At 42.3% G+C, this 22,355-nt stretch overlaps 1 protein-coding gene across 3 annotated transcripts; it reads right to left on the bottom strand.

The window, feature by feature from the left end:
• Positions 1-577: 577 nt before the first annotated feature.
• hoga1 (4-hydroxy-2-oxoglutarate aldolase 1) lies at positions 578-21,646 on the bottom strand. Of its 3 annotated transcripts, XM_022764415.1 has the most exons (8): positions 20,997-21,643; positions 20,233-20,361; positions 19,022-19,149; positions 17,946-18,080; positions 10,829-10,925; positions 5,137-5,270; positions 3,245-3,395; positions 578-658 (listed from the first exon to the last, which is right to left on the bottom strand). In XM_022764415.1, the coding sequence occupies exons 1-7, from the start codon at positions 21,214-21,216 to the stop codon at positions 3,246-3,248; spliced, it is 993 nt and encodes a 330-aa protein (XP_022620136.1). In that variant the 5' UTR covers positions 21,217-21,643; the 3' UTR covers positions 578-658; position 3,245. The 3 variants fall into 3 exon arrangements, with proteins under 3 accessions (XP_022620136.1, XP_022620134.1, XP_022620137.1); XM_022764413.1 differs by lacking the exon at positions 578-658 and having other exon boundaries at positions 2,645-3,395; XM_022764416.1 differs by lacking the exon at positions 578-658 and having other exon boundaries at positions 3,306-3,395; positions 10,833-10,925; positions 20,997-21,646.
• Between the last annotated feature and the right edge of the window lie 709 nt (positions 21,647-22,355).

Genomic DNA, 22,355 nt, shown 5'->3' with positions numbered 1-22,355 from the left:
CCACCCTCCCCCGGGATCCGAGATCCTCTAATTGAGATCAAAGGGATGCCCGTGGTGCGGCGCAGGCAGGGCAGGAGCGGCACGGTGGCGACTGTCGCCTCCTTGTGGCCGTGTGAAGAAACTCCCACAAAGACGAAGGAAAGTTCTTAATTTAAGGAACAAAAAGCTCCTCATGATGATTCTCTCTGGGACCTTTAGAGAGTTGAATTTACACTGACTGAGCTTCAAGAGGCTTTGGCTTCATACAAACTGTGAAAGAAAACTTAAAGAATGTCAAAAACGATCCCTCCCTCCCTCTCCGTCTCTGAGAGGTTTGAAAAGTTTAGCAGCCTGGGCGACACAGGAATGACACGGGTATTTAAAAGAAAACCCCATTAGAGTTTCTCTTTATTTAATTCTTTGGCAAAAATCTGAAGCACTGTCACTACGCTTGGAAAGAGGCTTTACAGACAAGCGAATAAATAGAATCCACCTCACACCGTCTGAAATCCTTGAACAGGTGGCTTAACACGAGGGAAAGGTTCGTAGGCGTTTGCTCTGTCACACAGAGTTAATGCCTCCTGAATGGCGCCGCTGTAACGTTCCCCAAACCGATGAATTCATGTGAACTTGAGACTAGAATGCCTTTCAAACTAGAGCCACGTGCCGCTGCCCCGGTCTATAAAAAAAAGAAAAGTGAAGTTGTTCAGTGAGCTTTTCAAAAGAGCTTTTCTTTTTCTAAATGTTTTGGTTGAATTCACATTATTGAAGCTCTGCTAAGTGTTTTTTTTTTTTTCTTATATTCACAAAAGGTTCCAGTGGCTGAGCGGCGGCTGAAAGCCTCAGTGTCCAACCAGCGCAGGATTAAGGTCGGGGGGGGGGGGGGGGGGGGGAACTAGTTCATATGAAGGTCCCGTTATTGACTGATCGCTTGTACCTGACAGATACAAAGCTTTGACATCAGAAAGTGTGTGTGTGTGTGTATGTGGGGGGGTGAATAAAAGATCTATATTGATGTAAATTTTACCAAAAAAAAAAAGATTTATTAATGTTATATCATATAATAAGTGGGTGAGGTGGGTGAGGTGGGTGAGGTGTCCTCGTCACACTGCCACAGGAGAAAACATAACGCCTCCTTTTCTTTATGATCCAACAAGTATTTTTGTAAACATCCTCTTGTTACTAGGTGCTAATTGGAGTCATGGTTAGATAAAAGCAAAGAAACGGTTGTGAGGCTCTCATCGCCATGGCTACCTGCCTCACTTGGCTTTAATTACTGCGGCAATTTGGGCTTTTAAATTTTTCACTTCAAAGAGTGACCTTTTCTTTCAGAACGCCAGGTGAGCCTCCCGCGTTTTATTTACTTTCTGCCTTTATTTGGAGCCAAGGGTAAAATTTATACATTTCCCACAATGCAACAAAAAGCACCGCAAATCAACCCGTGCGATGCCTTAACATTTAAAGTATGTGCATTCATAAGTGTCTGAAATGTTCCCTATAGAGTAAACGACTTATCTGCTTATCCTGCGATGGAGCCAATCCCAGCTGACCTGCAGGTATTTGGACTGTGGGAGGAAGCCGGCGGCAAACTCCACACAGAAAGACTGGGTTCAAACCAAGCGGCAACCTGCTGCCAACAGGGAAGTAACAAAAGCTGCAGTTCCTCTAATGGCCACTAGAGTCTGGCTCCAACAGTGAGTCAGTCCCCATAGACTCCCATGTTAAAATGTCCAACTTTACAGCAGAAATAAACATGTTTACAGCCTGGTACAAAAACTGTTTTGGTCTCTAGAGCTAATTGCCTCCTTCATGACACCTGTTTATGTAGCTCACCTGTTTACATTTTATTTGGGACTAAACTTATGCATAATTGAGGGCGTGGCCTCTTTGAGTGACAGGCGGGTGAGTGTTTGATTGCCACAAACCAAAGTCTCGGCTCGACGCACCTCCTCTTTGCCCAATTTTGGATTAGCCGGGAGTGAGGGGCGGAGTGAGGCACTGCCAAGATGGCGACGGCGGAGCAGCTCACTCTGAGCTTCAAAACCGCTCTTCAAAAACCTGTGGGTGACGTAACGGAGGCTACGTCCATCTTGCAAGTGGGCTGACAAATAGTACAATTTCTTTTTTTTTTTAAATGTACATTATATTTTTAAATGTTTTAAAACAAAATGACCTTTAAAAACATTAACTGAAGTCGTTTTATTTGGCCTCGGTATCGTTACGGCGGCCGATGTGGGCTGCCAACATTTTTCAAGCGGGCCAGTGATGTAGAAGATGAAAAGAATGAACACACACATCAAAACAATCGTAGGAATCGCAGGTGAAGTCAGCTGTTACTATTAAACCTGTGTTAATATACAGTGTTATTACAGCACGGCGCAGCGTTCGCACCAGTGAAGGAAAATTCCTGAGCAAGAATTTTTTATTTTTTTTCCTGGCCTCCCTGATCCAACACGTTCCCACCCACACACAGGCATTTCAACCTTTTTAAACCTGTTGCAAAGCTCTTGTCTACTGTTGAGAGAAAACAGGTCAGCGTGGCAGCAAGTGATTGAAGTCGGCGGCTCACACAGCCACAGAGCCAATCACAGAGAAGAGATGGGGGGGGGGGGGGGGGGGGTGACCTGATTTCTTCACTGTTAAAATAAATAAGAGATAAATACTATTAAGGTGAAATGAAATTTTATTGTCAAAACAAATCAATATAGAGTTTAGTAGTAAATAGAAGAATGAATAACAACTTTCTTTCTTTAACAATAACACAGACGACCAGTTATCTGTTCTGATTGGTTGACAACAGCTGGTTATTGTGTTTTTTCTAATCATCCAGTCTGACATGAGCTGTGGTTGTGTTGTCACCACACCGATCGATCCATCATCTAAATTACAATCGTTCCTCCAAAAGCAACTTTGAACTTGTATTAATTAGTTTGAATTTGTGATTCAGGTTTTTTTTTCTGTGACAAAACCACAGATATACGATATATATGATTTTTAAATAAATGCTTTTAGCAACAGTGATTTGAGTGACATGTTTATTTAATTCAAACAGAAAGGGTTGATTGGCTTGTTGATGTTTACGTGGAGCCGAGAGGCTGCAGCAGATTTATTATCTTGCTGTGTTCCCCTTTCATCCTGTATCACACGGACAGATGTGAGGACTGAACAGCTGAAAGGTTTCCAGGTAAAGTGAAGACACACACACACACACACACACACACACACACACACACACACACACACACACACACACACACACACACACCTCACAGCCAGCCGTTGGAGGAGAAGTCCCGCCTCAGCTGCTGGGTTTCGGCCTCTGTGAGCGGTTGCAGAGGTGATCGACAGGCGCCGCCGTGGAAACCGAACCACTCCATGGCCTGCTTGAGGGCGGGAACTCCCAACTTCCTGGTCACCTAGCAACACAGAGCTCCAGTCAGTCTCTATACACACACACACACACACACATGCACGCACTCCTTTCCAACAGGAACTGCAGTGTGGTTTCAAAGCTTTATCAATACCGACGCCTAAAATCAGACAGGTGTAGTGATCGATATCCGGCTGCTGAGCTGCATCTGATATCAGAGTGACGCCGGACTCTCATGATGCAGCGTGTGGAGGCGGTAGTGTGGTGGTAGGCTGACGCCGTCAGGGCAGTGACATTTCACACGCTCTAACAGACACGTTTGGAGCCTGGGGCAAAAATATTCAGCGCCGCTTTCTTAACTCTGAGGTGTCATGAAGTGCAAACTCTCAACGCCGTCTGGTTCAGTGTCGTTACTGTCGAAGTTCACTCAGGGCTCGACACCAAAACACAAACACGCCGTTTTTATGCTGAAGAAAAAGTTCAGTTTCATTACAACATCCGCTAGGTAAAAGTTTGAACCACTGCTCTGCTTTAAATAGTCCCATTGTGAGTTTTTACTTTTTGTGATATTCATTATTTTGTCACTGCGGAAATGTAGTTTGTAGTTGTAGTTGTGTGTGTGTGTGTGTGTGTGTGTGTGTGTGTGTGTGTGTGTGTTGGGAGGGAGTTGTTGTCAACTTAATTAGTTTTTTTTTTCCATCAAATTAGTCAAAACTCAATTTGAATTTTTTTAAAAAACTGACCTTAGAAGACGTTCACTGTTTTGAATTAATTAAAAAAGTTAATTTAAATGAGTTTCACTTTTTGTGGATTGAATCATCAGCAGCTGATGTGAGAGGGAGGTTGGCTGCTTTCTGGGCAGACTGGACTTTATCCAAACATTTCTGAGAGCTAAACAGTGACATCATCTGTTGAGTTCAATTACAAATTATCTACAAATACAACTGATGAACCAAAATCTTTCAGCTTTCAAACCTCAAGAGCAAAGAGACAATTTAGAAAAAAACCTTGTATATGATATATAAGGTGAGGAGGTGAGACCTCTACTGAGCCAGCAAGAAGCATGACGACTGTGATGCTCCGTTCACTGACCTACCAAAGACAACTATTGCTAAACTACAGATTACCCACAATGCCGCTGCCAGGGTTTTAACAAAAACTAAAATTTCTACGCAGCCTACACTGGCTCCCTGTATCTTATAGAATTGATTTTAAAGTTCTTCTTTTAGTTTTTAAAACACTTAAAACACTGAACGGCCTCGCCCCCTCTTATACCACAGACTCCTCCCACAACTTGTTCCCTGGGTTGCCACGGAAACCTCTGGGGATGTTAGTTTTAGGGTTAGGGTTATATCAACATATCAGACTCACTTTGTAACAGAGCTCATAACTAACAGCTTACTTTATCTAAACATTATTTTATTAAATTTTATTTTATAAAATATAAATCACAATAACATTGTTTTATAAGTGCTATTTTATAGTAACATTAACTGTTAATGCTTTTTAAAATAATTTTCTTTTCTTTTTTTAAGCTTCTTTCATTCATATAGTAAATGAGAAAAATTTTCTTTTTCCACTCATTTTCTTTTGTTTTCAGCTCAAAAGTTTCTTCAGTCCTTTCACTAAAACAAACTGTGGTATGTTTGCTCAGACAATCAGTGAAAAGATTTCAGCTCTGCCTCTCGAACGCCTCAGAAAGCCTCCAGTCTGTTGCTGTTTGTTGGAGCTTGTGAGTGTGTGAGCGGTGGATAAAAGCGTCCACCGTGCAAGCAGATGGTACTCACGGCGGCGTTGGGCTCGATGAGGCGCTGCTGCAGGACTCTGGCTTCCTCCCAGCAACCGGACACACACAGACGCTCCAGCTCACACAGCTCCCGGCCCAGCACGTTAGCCAGCGCGCACACGCCGCCGACTGCACCTAGAAACACACAGCACGGACCAGTGAGAGCGGAACGATCAGTTATAACTGACACATCTTGATTTGCTTTTGACCTTTTGAACTTTCATTGCTTGTCGTATCATTTGTCTAAATCAAAAGGGAGAAGGAGAAATAGAAACATGCAGAAGCTGAAGCCAAAATATTTCTATGTTGAATAGAACTGTCATGTCGACCTTAATCAGTTGCCTGAATGTGTTGGGAAAAAGAGCTTTATCTGTGAGAAATGGACCTGCCAACATTAGATCTCTCTGGTTTTCTGTTCTTATAAAGTAGCGGCTCACAAACAATCTGAGGGGTCACAAGATTATTGATAAAAAATCTGATTACACAGAATTAATGTGAACTTTTTTTCTATTTGTAAGTTTTCTCTGCTGCCGAACGTGGTTTCTTGCGGGGAGCGGGAGGTGGTGATTGTCGCTTGACAAGAGCTTCAGCCATTGCTGATGCGGAAAGTGAGGAGATGGGCCGGGGCTAGCTGGTTAGCATGCTAACTTCAGTAGAAGAAAAGAAGCGATAGAGTCTAGACTTAACACTGGCGTTGCTTTCCACCTCTGGACACAGCTGTTGGTGAGTAAAGGAATGAAGTTTGATGCTGAAGTCACAAGGTTTCTTCTAGACTGGTAAATGAACAGCTGCTAATGCTAATGCTAGCTATGTAGCGATAGCAAATCTTACAAACAGCTCCTTTAAATAGTGGGTACTGTCGCTACTTCATGCCTCTGAAAATCCTTCAAATGAAATAAACAAAAGAAAGAAAAATCATCCTGCGTTTGGCCTGTTCACAGCTCACAATTCTACCAAACCCACGTTCACAAAAAAGAAAAACAATACATATTAAGGTAGAAATTCTACTTTTATTTTTAAGCTTTGTCTCTTTACACACTCAAACGTGTTTGTGTAAGTAAACAGCCAATCACCAGCATTGTTAGATCTCCATTGTGAGCTTGCTGAATGCTGATTGGCTCATCGACGCTGATGAGATTTACTCATTTACTTCTTAGGTTTCCAATGATGAGACATTTTTTTGGATCCTCGAACCAGTTCGGCTGGTCTATAAAAGTATAGAAACCTAACTTGCAGGATTTCTGGGTATTGAAGTTCGGATTTCTGCAGACAAGCCAAGAACAGTTTGTCGCTCAAAGTCGGTTCAATTTGGTGTCTTATTGAGGAAGGCTGCGGGAGGTGGACTGAAAGATCACATGTTCTGTCAGCTTACTGCGAGCAGTCACTCAACTCGGCCAACAGTATGTTTAGAATCTTAAATGTACCATTCATCAATCATGACGCGTGCGCTAAAACATTAGCATGCGTCACAGCAAAGTGCAAGAAGCACATGAGCTGCCCGAGAGGTCGGAGAGTGTTCAAACCACAGGGAAGGAGTGAGGTGTGTTTTCAGCTGAAAATACTGTATATTCCCGTTAAATAAAGCCATCCATCACTCTCCTGGTTTTATATCTCAGTTGTGAACACACAGACACAGATGATTTACTGTCAGCATACAGTATTTCTGAGATAGAAGCTTTTCTCCATCCTGCTCTTTTTCTTCCCTGACAGATCAGTAGGCAGATGCTTGTTTTTTTCTAAATTTTATTTACAGACCTAGATACACAGACATCTTCCCAGGCAACGAGATATCATGGCCTTTCAGTGTGACATCTCATTGCATGTCTGGTGGGGGAGAGAAGCAGAGAAGCAGCAGCCTCCGTCCGTGGCCTTGGAGTTGTTGTTGTTGTTGTTGTTGTTGTTGTGGATAGACGAGCCGGAGGCTGATGGGCAAATTCTCTGTCTGATTTATGTTTCTGTGGCCTGCCGATGCTCAGATCACACGGCTGACAGCAGCTTACCTAACGCCGCTGACTGACAGACGAGCCGCCGCCCCGCCTCCTCGCTGTGAACAGAGACACTATAAGGCTAGACTGAGACAGAGGGAGGCGAAGTACGGCTCAACATGTCCAGGAAAGAGTGGAAGAAAGGCTGCGATTTCCAGGCGAGAACTGACGTGAGCCGTTAAAAAACACATGAAGATAAATGCGGACTATTTTTGATTGATAAGTTATTCTGAGGTCTATCGGATACATCTTTGAAGAAGGTACTGATAACAACATTTGGTCTAAGGAGAACCATATTTCTGATGGATCTCTGCCGAGTATCTTATTGTATTTTCTAACAGGGATTCTTTATAAAAATAACCACAGTAACAATAAAGACATGAATCCAGTCTCTGATTCCATATACTGCATGTAAGGCTGCAACTAGCGATTGTTTTCATCATCGATTACCCTGCTGGTTATTTTCCAGATTAATCACTTTGCCTATAAAAGCATCAGAAAACAGTGAAAATGCCCATGACAACATCCAGGAGCCAAATTCAAACAGTTCAATCTCCCAAATCTTCAGTTTTCTTTAATGTAAGATCTAAAAAAGGCAAGAGACAAGAGGTTATAATACGTCCTCGGAGCAGCACTACGTCTTCAGGGCAGATTGAAGGCTACAGTGACTCGGTATCGGAAAAATGACGAGACGGGCTGGGGCTAGCTGGTTAGTGTGCTAACTAAGGGACAACTGTTGGTGAGTAAAGGAAAGGAGTTTGATGCTGAACTCACAACATTTCTTCTAGAACGGTAAGTAAACAGCTGCTAATGCTAATGTTAGCTATCTAGCAATGGCAAAAGTTACAAATAGCTCTTTTAAAGACAAAGACTGTGCTGTGAGTTCAGCTGTATTTACTTATAAAATGATGGCCCAGAGAGAAAGTTTGATTGACTCACTTTTGGAGCCAGCCTCAAGTGGTCATTTGAGGAACTGCAGTTTTTTAGCACTTCTGTGTTAGCTTAATTTTTCAGCCATGGAGGTTTGCCACTTGGAAGCAACAGAATATCTTTCTGTTTTAGCCTCTCACAGAGCACATGGCCCCCGTCTGGGTAACAAGCGACTGCTCTCTGCCACTTCGTATAATTTGACTTAATTGTACCTTGTGTAGTAATAATAATAATGATAATAATAATAATAACATCGGCAGCTGACAACACATCAGCTTCAGTCTGAAAACTTTCCTCCTGTCGACCCCGCACAGCTTCCATCTTTGCTTTCTTTTACGCAATCTATACTTTTCCATCAAAGCTTTTGACTGACAGGTAGAATGCCCGCCCCATTTTGGACAATTTGGACATCAAAACTTAACTTCCACACATACTCACAGCATGGACACATTATCATATCAATCACTCTGCATTACCTAGCTCTGCATTAGCTGACACACACATACAGCCAATTACTCCCATATTGCAGTTATGGAGATGTGAGTATGTCAGGGAGCAAAGATCAGAGAGCTGGGGGATTCTGTGTGTGTGTGTGCAGGTGCAGGTGTAGGTGTGTGCATTTTGGCTGGTCCTCACATCTTCAAAGGGCTGTTTGAGGGCTACGACGTGGCACAGTTTAGGTTAGGGTTGGGTTTAGGTATTTATTTGTGACTGTTAAGGTTTGGGTAAGGGGCTGGGGAATGCAATATTTCAATAAGTGTCCTCTCAGCTATAGGAAGACAAGTATGTGTGTGTGTGTGTGTGTGTGTGACAGACAGTGTGTTTGACAGGGCTGGCAGTGGGAGAATATGACTCATTAGGTCCCTGAGCATCATATTGATGCCTATCCCCTAATGTGTTATCTAATCCAAGCTTACAGTCCACTGTACGTGACCGACATGCCGAGAAGGCAGAAGAAAACTCTTCATAACGCTGCTGCGTGTTTTATGATCTACTGCGACTTCAAATGACAGATCACACGCTGCTGCGCGGGATGAGAAAACTCTTAACTCAGGGTGACGTAAATACAAAACGGTCGAGTTAAAAATACTGCAGGTGTCTTTAATTTCTGAAAAACTTTCAAGATGAGCACAGGTGACGTACAAATATTAAGATGCTGTAATGTGATGTGGTTGTGATGTTCGGATGTAGGACAAATGGTGCTTGCCTTTAACAACTCCTGAGAAAAACATCTGGATCTTAAGACGCTTGATGCTCCACTTTCTTTTAACCATCAGAGACTTTGAGTTTCTGCTGTTTGGTGCTGGACAGGAAACATTTGTCTTATCAGAGTTTGTTTTTTTGGGAAACAGCTGCCAACAGTTTGAAACTCAAGAGACTAAACTTTACGGCACAGACAGAGATCCTGCCTCATTCTAAGAAAATCTCCTTTGTGTTTTCTCACAGATGTTTTCTTTAGCCAGAATCATGATGCTAGTAGTTGGTTCCAGTTCTGTTGCTAGTAGCAAACGCTGACAGATATATTTTATCTACACCTCAAGTCCTCTCGCTGAAGCGTTACCTGTAGGTAATGTTTATTACAGCTGTTTGATGGTTTGCAAGTTTAGTTTTTCAGTTCAATCAACATCTAACCAAGCCGGCTGTTAAACTAGCTGCCTGAGGCTAATGCGTTGCTAATACAATAAAGGATATAATAACTGTCAGATTGATACCGCTCTCATGTCTGTACATGTTGACATGCAGCTGGAGTCTGTTAGCTTAGCTCAGCATAAAGACTGGAAACAGGTGAGCTGTCGTTTTTTTACACTCTGACGTTTGAATGAATCAAACAGACGAGATTGTTGATGAGTTAAAAATGAGATTTAGAGTTGCCATGAGGGAAAATATCCCTATGAGGGGTAACCTTTGTTTTACCTCAACATTGAACACATTCAACAGCGTTTGCCTCTTTCTTGTTGTGGCAATGAACCTATAAGCAGAGACTGTTTCGTTGTACTCATCGTTTAGACTCATGCATCCACTGCTTTTCATTACACAAATGGAAAATCTCCTCAAACGCAGCACTAAGGAGAATTGTTAACGCTCAACACACTTTCAACTGCAGACGCAATTATCACATAACTTCAGCAAATTACTTAAAGTTGACTAATTATCCTCCGTGATAGATTTCATATCTGGAGTAATTTCTATGCTGTTGCTAATTGGTTTTTGAAGTGAAATGAAATGAAGCCATAAGATCTTTCCTGAGAGGGAAGAAATCAATCTAAAAAAAAAAAAAAAAAAAGAAAAGAAAAAGATTCTTCTTTTTCTGGAAAATGGTCAACATCAATGTAAAATGTGAGACGCGTTTACATGCATCCTGTGCAGCTCAATATCAGGATGATGTCCTCAAATTTTGCAGAGTCAGTAGATAGTGACACACGATCCCTTCAGAGCGCTCCTCTACAGTCTATGTGAATCACGAGGGAAATCTGAGACAACGACAGGAAGTGACCACGGAGTACAAGGGGTTTATGGGAGGAAAAAGGTGGATGTTGATGTTTTGAGAGCAAATGGTTCCTTGTGGGTGAAGATATCACCAAATTCTGCTTCTTCGCACACCTCACAATTGGGCAGTGGGGACCCGGAAATGAAAGGACGGACAAAATCAACTCCTTCATTTTGGTTTTTGGATGAAAGAAAGAAACAGTAGGAGAGATGGCGGCCTGGGGGGACATGTTGACGACAACTCCCTGTGAGGAACAACAGCACTGTTAGTCCTGTTTAAGGGCTTCTTACCCACACAATAGGCGGCCATGAGAAACCCCGCAGAGCCCGCCAACACCTGGAAATCCTGTGTTTTGGTTTTGTGAACAGTCAGGCCGATCCGTGTGATCTGAGGAACAGATAAAAAGAGACAGACACACAAAGAGAGAGAGAGAGAGAAGAAGGTGAAAAAAAAATCAGGACTGTTTCATTGTCATCACTCCTCCCCGCTGTCAGGACTAATTTCTGGTGCGGCATTTTATTCCCTGGGGAGGCTGTCAGAAGAGACGATGACAAACCCAACATCTCACAGGGTAAACAAATCGCTGAAATTGAGACGAGCACCAACTCTTTACACAGTGGAGGTTTTTGGGAGGAGGGAATCGTTCAACATCCCAAATGAAAGAAGAAGAAGAAGAAGAAGGAGAAAGAGGAAGAGAGGAAAAACAGACAAGTCCCATGTGAGATAAAATAGAGGAATCAACTTCAAAAGAGGAGGGGGAGGAAGAGGAGGAGAAGCTCATGAATAATTTATAAGCTCCTTATTTTGTTTTGCATCTTTTAATTCTCTTTTGTCAATCCGGATATGAAGCGCAGAATCCAAATAAATCTGAAATGTTCAAAGGGAGCATGAGACGACTCGGCGGCTGCTCTGCACATAAAGCTGAAAACTCCGCAGGGAAAACCTGCAGCCTCTAGTTTCAGCCTCCATCACCGTTACCGGCGGAGGGTCTATTTTTAAACCGCCGGGTGTCAATCAGTTTCCCCGTATCAGTCATTTCAAACACGCAGGACTGTAATTGATCAGTCATTCAATCAGGTTATAGGAGCTCCCGCTGGTCTCCTGAAAGCTCGAGCACTCTGGCTATTTAGATACAGCTCCCCAGTGGGGAAAATAACATCGCAGCAAGACTACTGTCTGCCCCGGTGACAGAAAAACACTCATTAGCTTTTATTTTTTTTAAGTCTCATTATTGTCATTAGCCTGAAGTGTGCGACTCAAGATGGTGGGAAAGCTTAACCCTCTACTGTATGAATTCAGTTTTCTTGTCTTTGGAGGAAGAAAATAAATAAATAAAAAATCACCTGATCACCAAAGTGAGTACGGTTCATACTCTCGGGAACATGAACCTTTGTACAGTATTTCATTGGAATCCATCCAGCTGCTGTTGAGATATTTCAGTCTGGAGCAAAGTGGTGGACGATTAACAAACACACAAGATCCCTTTTTTCTTCACGTAATAATAATTAGTAATTCTCATTTTCTCACTCCACGTGACTATGGCTGCAAGTTATTCTCTCCTATTCCTAACCTCCGCCCTACTAAACAAAAAATGTTGTTTGTCTATAAATTAAAGCTCCTCCAGTGTAAAGGTCTCTTGTCCATGTGTAGTGTGATTATAGATCAGCTCTAGCTTCTATATTAATACTGTGAAAGTATCAAAGCCTCAGTCCACAGAGAAATGCACACAGCCTGTATTCAAGAACTGAGCCTTAAAACAGCACGTTCAGGACTTCTCGGAACTTTGATGAATGTTCGACAACAAACAATCAAAACAAGCCCCGCCCACCTGGACCCACCATCCAAACCTTTACAGGATTTGGTTTCTCTGAGTGTTTTTACCTGAAATCTGCTATATTTTTATTGGATCACTCAGAAAACAGTCAGCCAATCAGAAGAGAGGCTCAGAGCCTCCTCTCTTCTGATTGGCTCACCGACCTGTTGTTACTAGAGCTCCAGAGAGAAGCCTGAGAGAGGAGATGTAAAACTACACTGAGATGGTTTTTATATCTTCTTATGGATCAACACTTCAAATAAAACACAGAAGAAGAAGAAAATATGGAGCTTTAAAGTTCAGGTGTAAGAAAGAGAAATCTATAAATAAATCAAAATTTGATTTTGATTTGATGTATAGAAATCTAATCCTGTGTATGGTTTGTGTGTCTTGGCTCTGGACTGGTGAAACGTACATACAGTAAACGCCTCTGAAATCTGACCGTGGGATCCGGGATCCCTCACTGTCCCTGCACTCAGGAGGAGGACGACCTGAACCACATGATCAGGTTCCTATCGAACCATTAGACCAGAGGATTTCAAAACGGGAGGTGAAGGAGAACTGAAGGGGAGGCACAGAGGGAGAGACGTGACCTTACGCCTATTTTTAGATTCAACTTGACTCACGCCATCATCCATATGATCTCCAGGGTTCCTCACAAATAAACTTCCATGAATCTGCACAGAAATCTTTTTTTTTTTTTTTTTTAAATGGGTAAAACAGAAACAGGAACTGCTAATGGCTGATAAACCGGGGCTCGGGTTGTCGCTCTCCACAATGCTTAATTGCTTTAAAGCGGCAATTATGCTCCTTTAATGATTCACATGCACATTTATATTATAGCAAATTATTTAAAAAGGTGTCAAACCCATCTTACTCTCTTCTGACATGTGGCTCTTTCACCTACTTACTGCCTACAACTCCTCATTTGATTCATCAGACACATCATCACCTGTCACCATCACCAATTTAAAGTATTTATAAACGAGGGTCAAAAGTCTTTCTGATAAACAGAAGACGGATTTGCTGTAGAAATAAAACAAAGAGGCTTCTGCATCTATAAAAACTATAATCCTAAAGCTGCTAAATATTGAATGTAAAAATGTTTTATTAAATTAGAACGAACTGTTTAGTTTGACAGAACGCACGGAGAACGTGAAGGAAATATCTTTAAATTCATTACGGTTGTCTTCTTAATCAGCGGCGTCCCCTTTTGTGACAAGTGATGGAGAAAAAAACAAAACTCAGTGGCGTTAGTTTAAGTCTCATCGTGTCGTACTCATGTGTGAGCTGTTATAAGATGAGCTGAAAACCACAGCAGCGATTAGAGCAGATGAGAGGAAACTTTAATGATCCCTGGGGGGAGGACAGTTAACGTGGCAAATAACTACTTGACAAGAACTTGCGACATGACATGAACACATTTTTTTTTTTAACCTTTAGTATACAGCATCATATTGATTTATTCACAAATGTCTACTCCCACATCTGTCGCTCTCCGCTGATCACCAGCGTCACAATAAACTCTGTGTTGCTGTGCAGAGGAAAAAAAAAATAAATACACAGCTGTCAAACTGCTGTAAAGTCCTCCTGTGCCCAAAATAGAAAACACGTGGAAGCTTCTCGCTGCAAGCTTCATAACGTCCGTTTCAAACGCAGCTGAGAAAAAATCTGAGGGTTTTTGCGGCTGTTTGATCCTCTAACAAGCGCCGCAACCTGAGTCTCTGAACAGCTGCTTTTAAAAGAGGAGCAAATCCTGGAAAAGTAAGTTTAATTAAGTGATCGTGTGCTTCACTATCATTCCCACTGTTTCTACATTATAATCAACAGCAGAGAGTGTTGGACTCCAGCAGCAGGTGCAGACCTTCAAACACTAGACCGATAAAAACACATAAGATTAACACAACTTAACTGTATCATGTGCCTGAATCTACACGTCGTCAACAGTGAAGCTATTTGCAAACTGTCCACAACCAGGCGATAAACAGCTGGAAATGTACAATGACTAACGATGTTCATCCACAAGCCTTGAAAATACTTGACTGTGGTGGATGTCTCTGTGTCACAAGCTATTAGCTGCCATTTTTCTTTGTTTTCTTTGTTTTTTAATACACACTGTAGAGTTACCCAACTCAGAGTACACACAAGGGCGCCTGGGGATGGTTGTGACATTTGACATTTCTCTCTGTATCTTGGAGCTCCGTCAAGCCAGTGCGTTCGAACTGTAACACAGACTAGTTACACGTGTCTGCTGTTAAATGGCGTAGGTGTTATCTCTGCAACATAAACAGGAAATGCATGGTTTAGTCTCAAACACAAGGAGTGAGATGTTACAATTAGGGTTGTCAAAAAATAAATAAAAAAATACTCAGATACTAATCGAAATTAAAAATTAGTATTTTAGTTGAAAATGAAAAAAGCAAAAGTGCCATTTGCAATTATTTTGCATCACTATTTTACCTGGCCGGCAGCAAATGTTAACGTTAGCCGGTTAACTATTAGCAATTAGTCGATAGCCACATTAGACGTCCGCTAGGTTAACATTTAGCTAGCGGCTAGCAGCTATGTGTGACCGTGTTAATCTAACAGGATAACACAATTATTTGTGTCTGAAAAGTTGTTTTTTTTATTTTTTTTATTTATTTGCATCTTCATTTTTTCCGAGTATTTTCCTGGGTATCGGTGTCAAGTTTGAAATTCTAGTATCGTGACAACCCTGGTTACAATCCACACCTCAGGCTCCTGAGGTGAAATGTAACATCCTTATATGAGGATTATGACGTAAACACTTTTTAACATAATTGGTGTGTGTGTGTGTGTGTGCGTCTGTGTGTCCGTGTATTGTTGTGTATTGTTGTTACAACTAACCCAAACTCTTGTAGCCGTGAACTAGCTTACCTTCCAGCTAACGGCTAAAACATTAGCACTGACACCTTTCATGAAAAATATCTACACAGACACAATGAATAAGTTTAAGTTTTCAAGACTGAAAAATAAATAATATAATGTATAAAATAAATATTTATATTTTTTAAAAAATATTTTTTTCCTTCTAAAATAGTCAGTGTGTGTCACAGGGTGCGACTTCCTCACAGGTGGAATAAGGACTACATTGAGCAGGTATAGAGTGAATCAGGTGATTTGTAAATTGATCCTGATTGCACAACAACAAGTGTTACAACCATCCCCCGGGGGACTCCCCCCGTCATGAACTGTTGCACCCTAAACAACAGTTCCACCGTAGCCAATAATAAACGCAGACTTTGAGTTAATTGCAGGAGACACATACAATCAAGCTCTGATGAAATCTAGTCACAAACAAACAAGCTGCATGAAAACCTTCCATATGCACTGGCGGGCCTGATGTCGCGCAGACAGAAACAAAGGCAGTGAAAAGGAAAAAAAAAAAAAACAATGAAGAAGCTTTTCCACAAACCAATCACAAGCAATTTTAGATCAATCAAAAGGCATTTGTGCAGCGAGAGACCGCTGTGAGACAAATTTAAACCCGCGGGCCCGTCCTCTTGTCCCGGAAAATCTCTTTCGGCCAAAATAAAACAAGATTCGATTCCGTCCATGATAAAAATGCATGACATTTTTGATGAAGTAATCTGCCAAACGGCAGGAGCCGAGTGATGCGGGCGAATCTGTGTTTGCCGTCCATGTTCTGAATAATCTTTCTGCAACTTGTCTGCCTTCCTCAAATTGACCCACCACCCCTTGTTTTCTGTGTTTGGCCTCTTCACGCCTACAAATTGAGCGAGGCCAGTCTGCGCTTGAACTACACCCACGCTTCAGTCTCCCCAGCAAGTGGACAAACATGTTATTTCCCAAATCAGAAATCCATTTGCAACTTCTGGCACACACTTCCCACACAGACAAAAAGGTGTTAAGAGCTCGACAAGAGCGAACTGTCTTTTTCTTTTTTTTTTTTCTTCCCCCCATCAAGTAACCCTGCAATCAGCCACTGCAGGATAAAACCACACACACTTTAGTTTTAGGTTCTTCAATTAGTCATCACTGTGTTCTCTGCAGCTTCTTGGCTGTGTGGTTCGAGTCCTCTAAATCGTAAAAATCAGTTTAGTGAGGGAAATAATGTTTGTTCCCAGCAGCAGAGCGGCTCTAGGAAAGATAATGATGGTGTTTCACAGTAAAATACCTCCTCCTCCACTGCTGAATGGATTGACAAGAAATTTAAAAGACAGTCATGGTGAATCCTGATGACTTTGAATGACCCCGCAGCCAAAAAAATGCTAAATGCTTTATTACCGTTGACATTTTCCACGTTTAATAACGATGTTAGCGTGCTAACAGGCTAACGTTTTAACATGTTAACAGCCACTATCAACTTCAAACAGTTACTAACATGCTAATGCTGGTTGACACGCTGCTAATTCTGTCGCCACGCCACATAAATAAGTTTGAACCTGCAATAACTTTGGCCTCTTGGGGGGCAGAGTGAACAGGTTGTGAGCACAACACTGACTTGAACCTTTTGGCAAACATCCAGCAGTTACAAAGGAACATTATCACTGATTCAGAGTCATGTTTCTGGTAAATGTAGGTCTAGTGTTTCCCCTCTCTTCTAGCTCTGTTTTTGGTCTCCACCAGCTCCTGAGACAAACATCTGGCTCTTTAGCTGCTAAATGCTGCACCGTGTTCAACAGACGCCGTTTGCTGCTCAGCAGGAAGTGGACAGTGGTATTTTTAGTTGCTAAACAATGAGCTGAAACTCACGACGAAGCTGCAGATTCAGGTGATAATTCTCTGTAGGGACACTTTTCTTTTTGGTCACATTGTTTTTGTATCAGTTATAGCCACTTTGAGCCACTTCAGCTTCCTTTGTTGAGTTATATAACTGTAGTCCTTTGTTAACGAGTGAAAACACGTACAAACAAACATATAATGGGTTATAATTTAGATGTAACTGCCGGTGATCATAGCTGCACAGCCATGTTTTCACAGCTGTCGGGAGGCAAGTTCATTCATTCATTAACACAGTCTGAGGGATGTGGCGTGACTGCAGCATTAATGTAGAGATGAGTCTGATTAAGGTAACAACCCTCTTTATTTACAGTCTACGGCAGCAACATCTCAGTAGTCTGTTAGTAGGAAAGGTGTGAGAAAAAGGAAATTGGCTAAATCCTTTTATGGTGTATAAGTTTTCCTGAAACTACACGCCACAATTTGCTCTTCACTCGCTGAAGTCAGGCTGTAACAGGTTTTTGTTTTAAAACAAGTGAGCTTTCAAGAGACTGGACAGTAACTTTAGCCGTGAAATGAAAGAGGGTCCAGTCTCTGTAACACTCAGTTTGCTGACTGCGCTGGAAAATCTGTTCTCACACAGTCAATTCTCACTGTTTTCTTTGACGTTCCAGAGAGAAACTGACCTGATGAGGAGTCGCCTGGCCTCATCAGGTCAATATCGAATAACATGATGTAATCGAGACACATTACATGGAAATCTGCAGCCCTGTCAGGGTGACTGAGCGTCACTGTGGCTTCTCTGCCTGCGGCTCAGTGACACCTGCGCTGACCAGCTGACTCGCACATCACACGGAAAAAAGACAGCAAGTCGCGGAAGTGTTTCTTACGTCTCCTCCGCTGTCTTTAAGGCCAACGATGTTCGGATGCTGAGACAGCTGCACCACAGCGTCCAGCGGCAGCTCCAGCCCAGTGTTGGCGGGGACGCTGTACAGGACCACCGGCACCGGACTGCAGTCCGCCACCTGCAGGGGGACAACAGGGACACCAGTCCTCAAACACAACTCAACAAAAGTTGATCGTTCTGACTCCTGGTTTCTCCACAAATTTCACAGATTTTTACGTAAGATAAACATTTTTTCCTGGATCGTATCATTTACCTGTTTTGTTCCAAATAAAACATATTACAAATAATCATTAATATTATAATGAAAAATCCAAACCCAAAGAATTTTATGGCTAGACTCAGAGATAAATACTTGATTGTAGATCAGCGGCTTCAGACTTTCAAACCACAGCAGCCTGGCAGTGAATAGCAGCTGCATATTAACAGTTTTAAACACAGTGATTTAGAAGTTTATTCGGTTGTTTTGATACATGTGAATATGTAAGATTAAAAAATTTAGAAAAAGTTAATGTTGCCTGTTTTTTTTTATGTGATAAAATATTATTAAGAATTTGCAGTAAAAAAAAAAAGACAGGTTTGTGCATCATTTCAAACACAGTTCAGCCACATATCTTAGTTTTGCTTATTCTATTTCGCTTATGTTTGACCTTCGCTGTGCAGACTAATGTACGTTCAGGGTTTGACACTCGACGGCTGTTCTCACATTCACCAGCTGAAGAAAGTAAGTTTCTCTTTGCTCACCAGGACGAACCTGCAGGATCTGACATTACAACAAGTTTGGAGGCCGATCAACTTACAGAAGTGTGATGTGGAAACCTGAAACCTGCAGTGCACAGACACCGAGAATAATGCAAGCAAGGTATTTTTCACACGTCTGGAAAGAGTGAAAACACTTTGGCTGGTCCTCACTTCTTCAACAGGCTGTTTGAGGATGAGGACGTCGTTTCAGGTTTTTAAGGTTGAGGTCAGAATTAGTGCAGGGATTAGGAAATGTCAGTTAGGGTCCTCGCAGGTATTTAAGTACGAATGTGTGTGTGTGTGTTTGCGCTGTCAGTGTACCTTGGTAAAGTGCTGGATGAGAGCGCGGCTGTCCATCTTGCCCTTGTAAAAGCAGGGAGTGACCACCAGGACGGCGTCAGCTCCAACCGCCGCCATCTTCTCTGTGAGCTGGACTGTGGCTCCGGTGGCTGAGGAGATACAGGAGGAGGAACAACTTCACTAACACACACACACACACACTCTGGTTTCATCCGCACCTTTATAACTACACAACATGTCTGCAGGGCTTTTTGTTGCAGTCCAGTGTGTTTCTGTATGTGCACATAATGCATGTAAGGCCACACATACAAGGCCCTTCATTTTTACTGCGACACCTGGACAAATGTTTTCTTTCTCCCAGATAAACTGAATACGACGGCGTTTTGTACAGAGTCTGTATGAAGAGCGGGACACAGGAAGGACAGACGGATCTGAACTGAATACCAATGAAACAAGGAGAAATCAACTTCCATCCATCAGCAGCGTTTCATGGAAGAAAAGGAGCAGGACCAAGAAATCTTATGTAACAAATACTCCCGTGTCCCTGGAACATTTATTGAATAACTATCTGCGAAATAACTGATGAAGTGAGAACCCAAGAGGTTTTTACATCGGCAGTGAAAGGAGGAAGAGGAGGGGAGTGAAGGAGCTATAGAGAGTTAATGTCCATCTTTTCTCTCATTATGTGCTGCAGAGAAACTACAGACTCCTCCTGACTCCAGTTATCAGCCAGAAACATTAACAACAGTATGACAGTGATGTTACCATCACACACACACGTCAGTTTGAGCTCAAAATCATTCAGTCTTTTAAAAAGCAAATGTCTCAAAGCTCTGAAAAAAATGAAATTTCACTTTAAAAGTTTTTATTTTCATTTGTTTGAGTCTCTACTTTTTTTCAAATAATTTCTTAACAGCCTTTATTGTAAAACATTATATCAATCAATTTAAACGTGTGATGTGTTCAAGGAACTCTAATGACAGTATGGACAAACAATTAAGAGAGGAGCCAGATGTGTTGATGTGTCACCGGTTGTTTTGACAGTGTCAGTTTTTGAAAAATGAAATTTATGTTGATTAAAATGTCACATGTTTGAACTCGACTGCAAACATGAAGCCAACTAATTATTTTCAATATTTCTACATTCATCATTCAACCTTAACCTAACCTGCTTGTCATAGTAACGGTTACTGCTGCACATTACACACACACACACACACACTGAGCCCTACATTCACAGCCTGATCCGGCCATCAGCACTTTGCCCGCCGGGAGGGAGCGTCTGACCGTCCTCACCACCTCCACCCGCTCCTCCTCCGTCAGGTACGGATACTCCCCGTTGGAGCCCTGAACCACCAGACCTGCAACACAAAACACTGTTAGTCTATGACTGACGATCCTGGAGGGTCAATGACCACACGCATCAGTGTGTGTGTGTGTGTGTGTGTGTTTTCTGTTACTGCACTTAGAATGAAGTTAATTACTAAATAAAAACCATGCATGCCTTTATTTGTGACAATATCCTCACTTTACTTTAGTGCCTAAAACATCTGGACGATTCTGTTTAAAATATGACAGAATTTAAATAATGATTATAGTAGGAGAGTGATAATAATTCAGAAGTATTCCTTGTGCAAATGCCAGAAGCAGCAGAAACACTGTTATTAGGTGAGTGCTTCACACGCTGTAAATATCGTAGTAGTTGTAGTAACAACAGAAGGCCACCAGAGGGCGACACACGCCAGCAGGTGATTTTGCGTTTTTATCTCAGTGTTGAATTTCGTCCTCTCCGTCAGGTCCCTAAGTAAACACTGATGACTGAGTGGAGACTGATGAACCTCTGACCTGCAGTTTATGCAAAGGTGAACCCCCCCACCCACCCCACCTCCCAGTGACCCCTGCACCCTGACTCCACTGCGGGAACAGGTCTAGACTCCACTGGTCTTTGAACAAACCGGGGCTGTCTTCGTTAATTCTTCCTCCTGGGTCTCCTGACCTTTAAATGGTATCTTGTTGTATTTCTGCAGGTTTTCCTCCAGTCTGCGGTAGTCCACGTCCTCCTTGGCGGTGAACGGGGTGGCAATGGGCGGGTAGATCCCGCTCAGGTCCAGCCTGGCGGCAGCAGCAGCGGTGTGGCTCTGGGTTCGTCTCCATGCTGTCAGGTGGCCTCCTCCGCACAGGGGACTCAGACCTCTCCAGACCCGAGCGCACAGCATGGTGAAGCGGGCAGAGTGAGGGTAACTGTCCGTCTGTCTGTTGGTCTGCTGGGACTGTCTGCAGCTGCTGCACCCGGGGACAGTTAATCACTAACCTGCTTCTGTAAATATTGACCAGAGTTAGTGATTTTTTTTTTTTTTTTGGGCAACTTTGAAAGTTTCCCAACTCTTCACTTGTGACCGACTCGCTCCATCCGGGACAGGAGCGGGTTTCTGCCCGGCCACCTCCTGCTCTGCGCGGTGCAGGTGAGGTGTGCGGTGATTTCACACAAACACCCGCACTGCAGACACCGTCATTCACCTGGGAGCGACTGTCAGGCGGTTACAGACGGTGATTATCACCGTGCAACGTTAGCGAAGTGTGCAAGCAACAGATCCAGAGCAGAGCTCCGCCCACGATCAACGAGGGCTCATCCGTCAAAACAAAGCTCCGGAAGTAACGCAAACTGGTTTGTACTCCAGCCACAATCTGCTGTCGCCATATAAACCAGTTCATGGAGGGTCTGGGTGCATTTATGCTGCATCAACTGTGATTTTTAAAAAAAGAAGAAAGAGCTCCACAGGAAACCTTAAAAACACACTATGTACCCACCTGCACCAAGTACCACAGGGGTCACCACCTGGGATCCACATGTTGTTCCTAGATATACTTTAAATTCATTCATTCAAACCTTTATTTATACAGGGGGACACCATGAATACAATACAGATAGTCCTGTACAATGTAAGAAAACAATAATCAAAGCAATAATAAGATGAAGTATCAATGTGTGTGAACGGGTGAATGAAAAGCAAATTGTAAAGTGTTTTATTTAAAAGTGCAGCCATTAACCATTTACCCTAAACTTAAATATTTCCATTAATTGATAATGCAGGTGTTAATCCGAACATCCGTGATATTAAATCTCTTTCCCATCTTCAAATCCCACTTCTTCTGTTTAACTCCAACACCTGCGTTCAATGCAAACCATATTTATGTTATGAAATTATATTTATTCAATTTAGTATTTTATGCCTTGTGCTTTTATCTTTTACTGTGTTGTAAGGTGTCCTTGAAAAGCACCTATAAATAAATGTATTATGCTTATTATTTATTATTAATCATCATAAGTATTTCATCTATCTCCAACTCTAACTAA

Source organism: Seriola dumerili, unplaced genomic scaffold (genome assembly GCF_002260705.1).
Source record: "Seriola dumerili isolate Sdu_G_001 unplaced genomic scaffold, Sdu_1.0 BDQW01000538.1, whole genome shotgun sequence".
In the NCBI taxonomy this organism is placed as follows: Eukaryota; Metazoa; Chordata; class Actinopteri; order Carangiformes; family Carangidae; genus Seriola; species Seriola dumerili.
The sequence above is the reverse complement of the archived record's forward strand: the minus strand, read 5'-3'. Positions and strand labels throughout refer to the sequence as shown.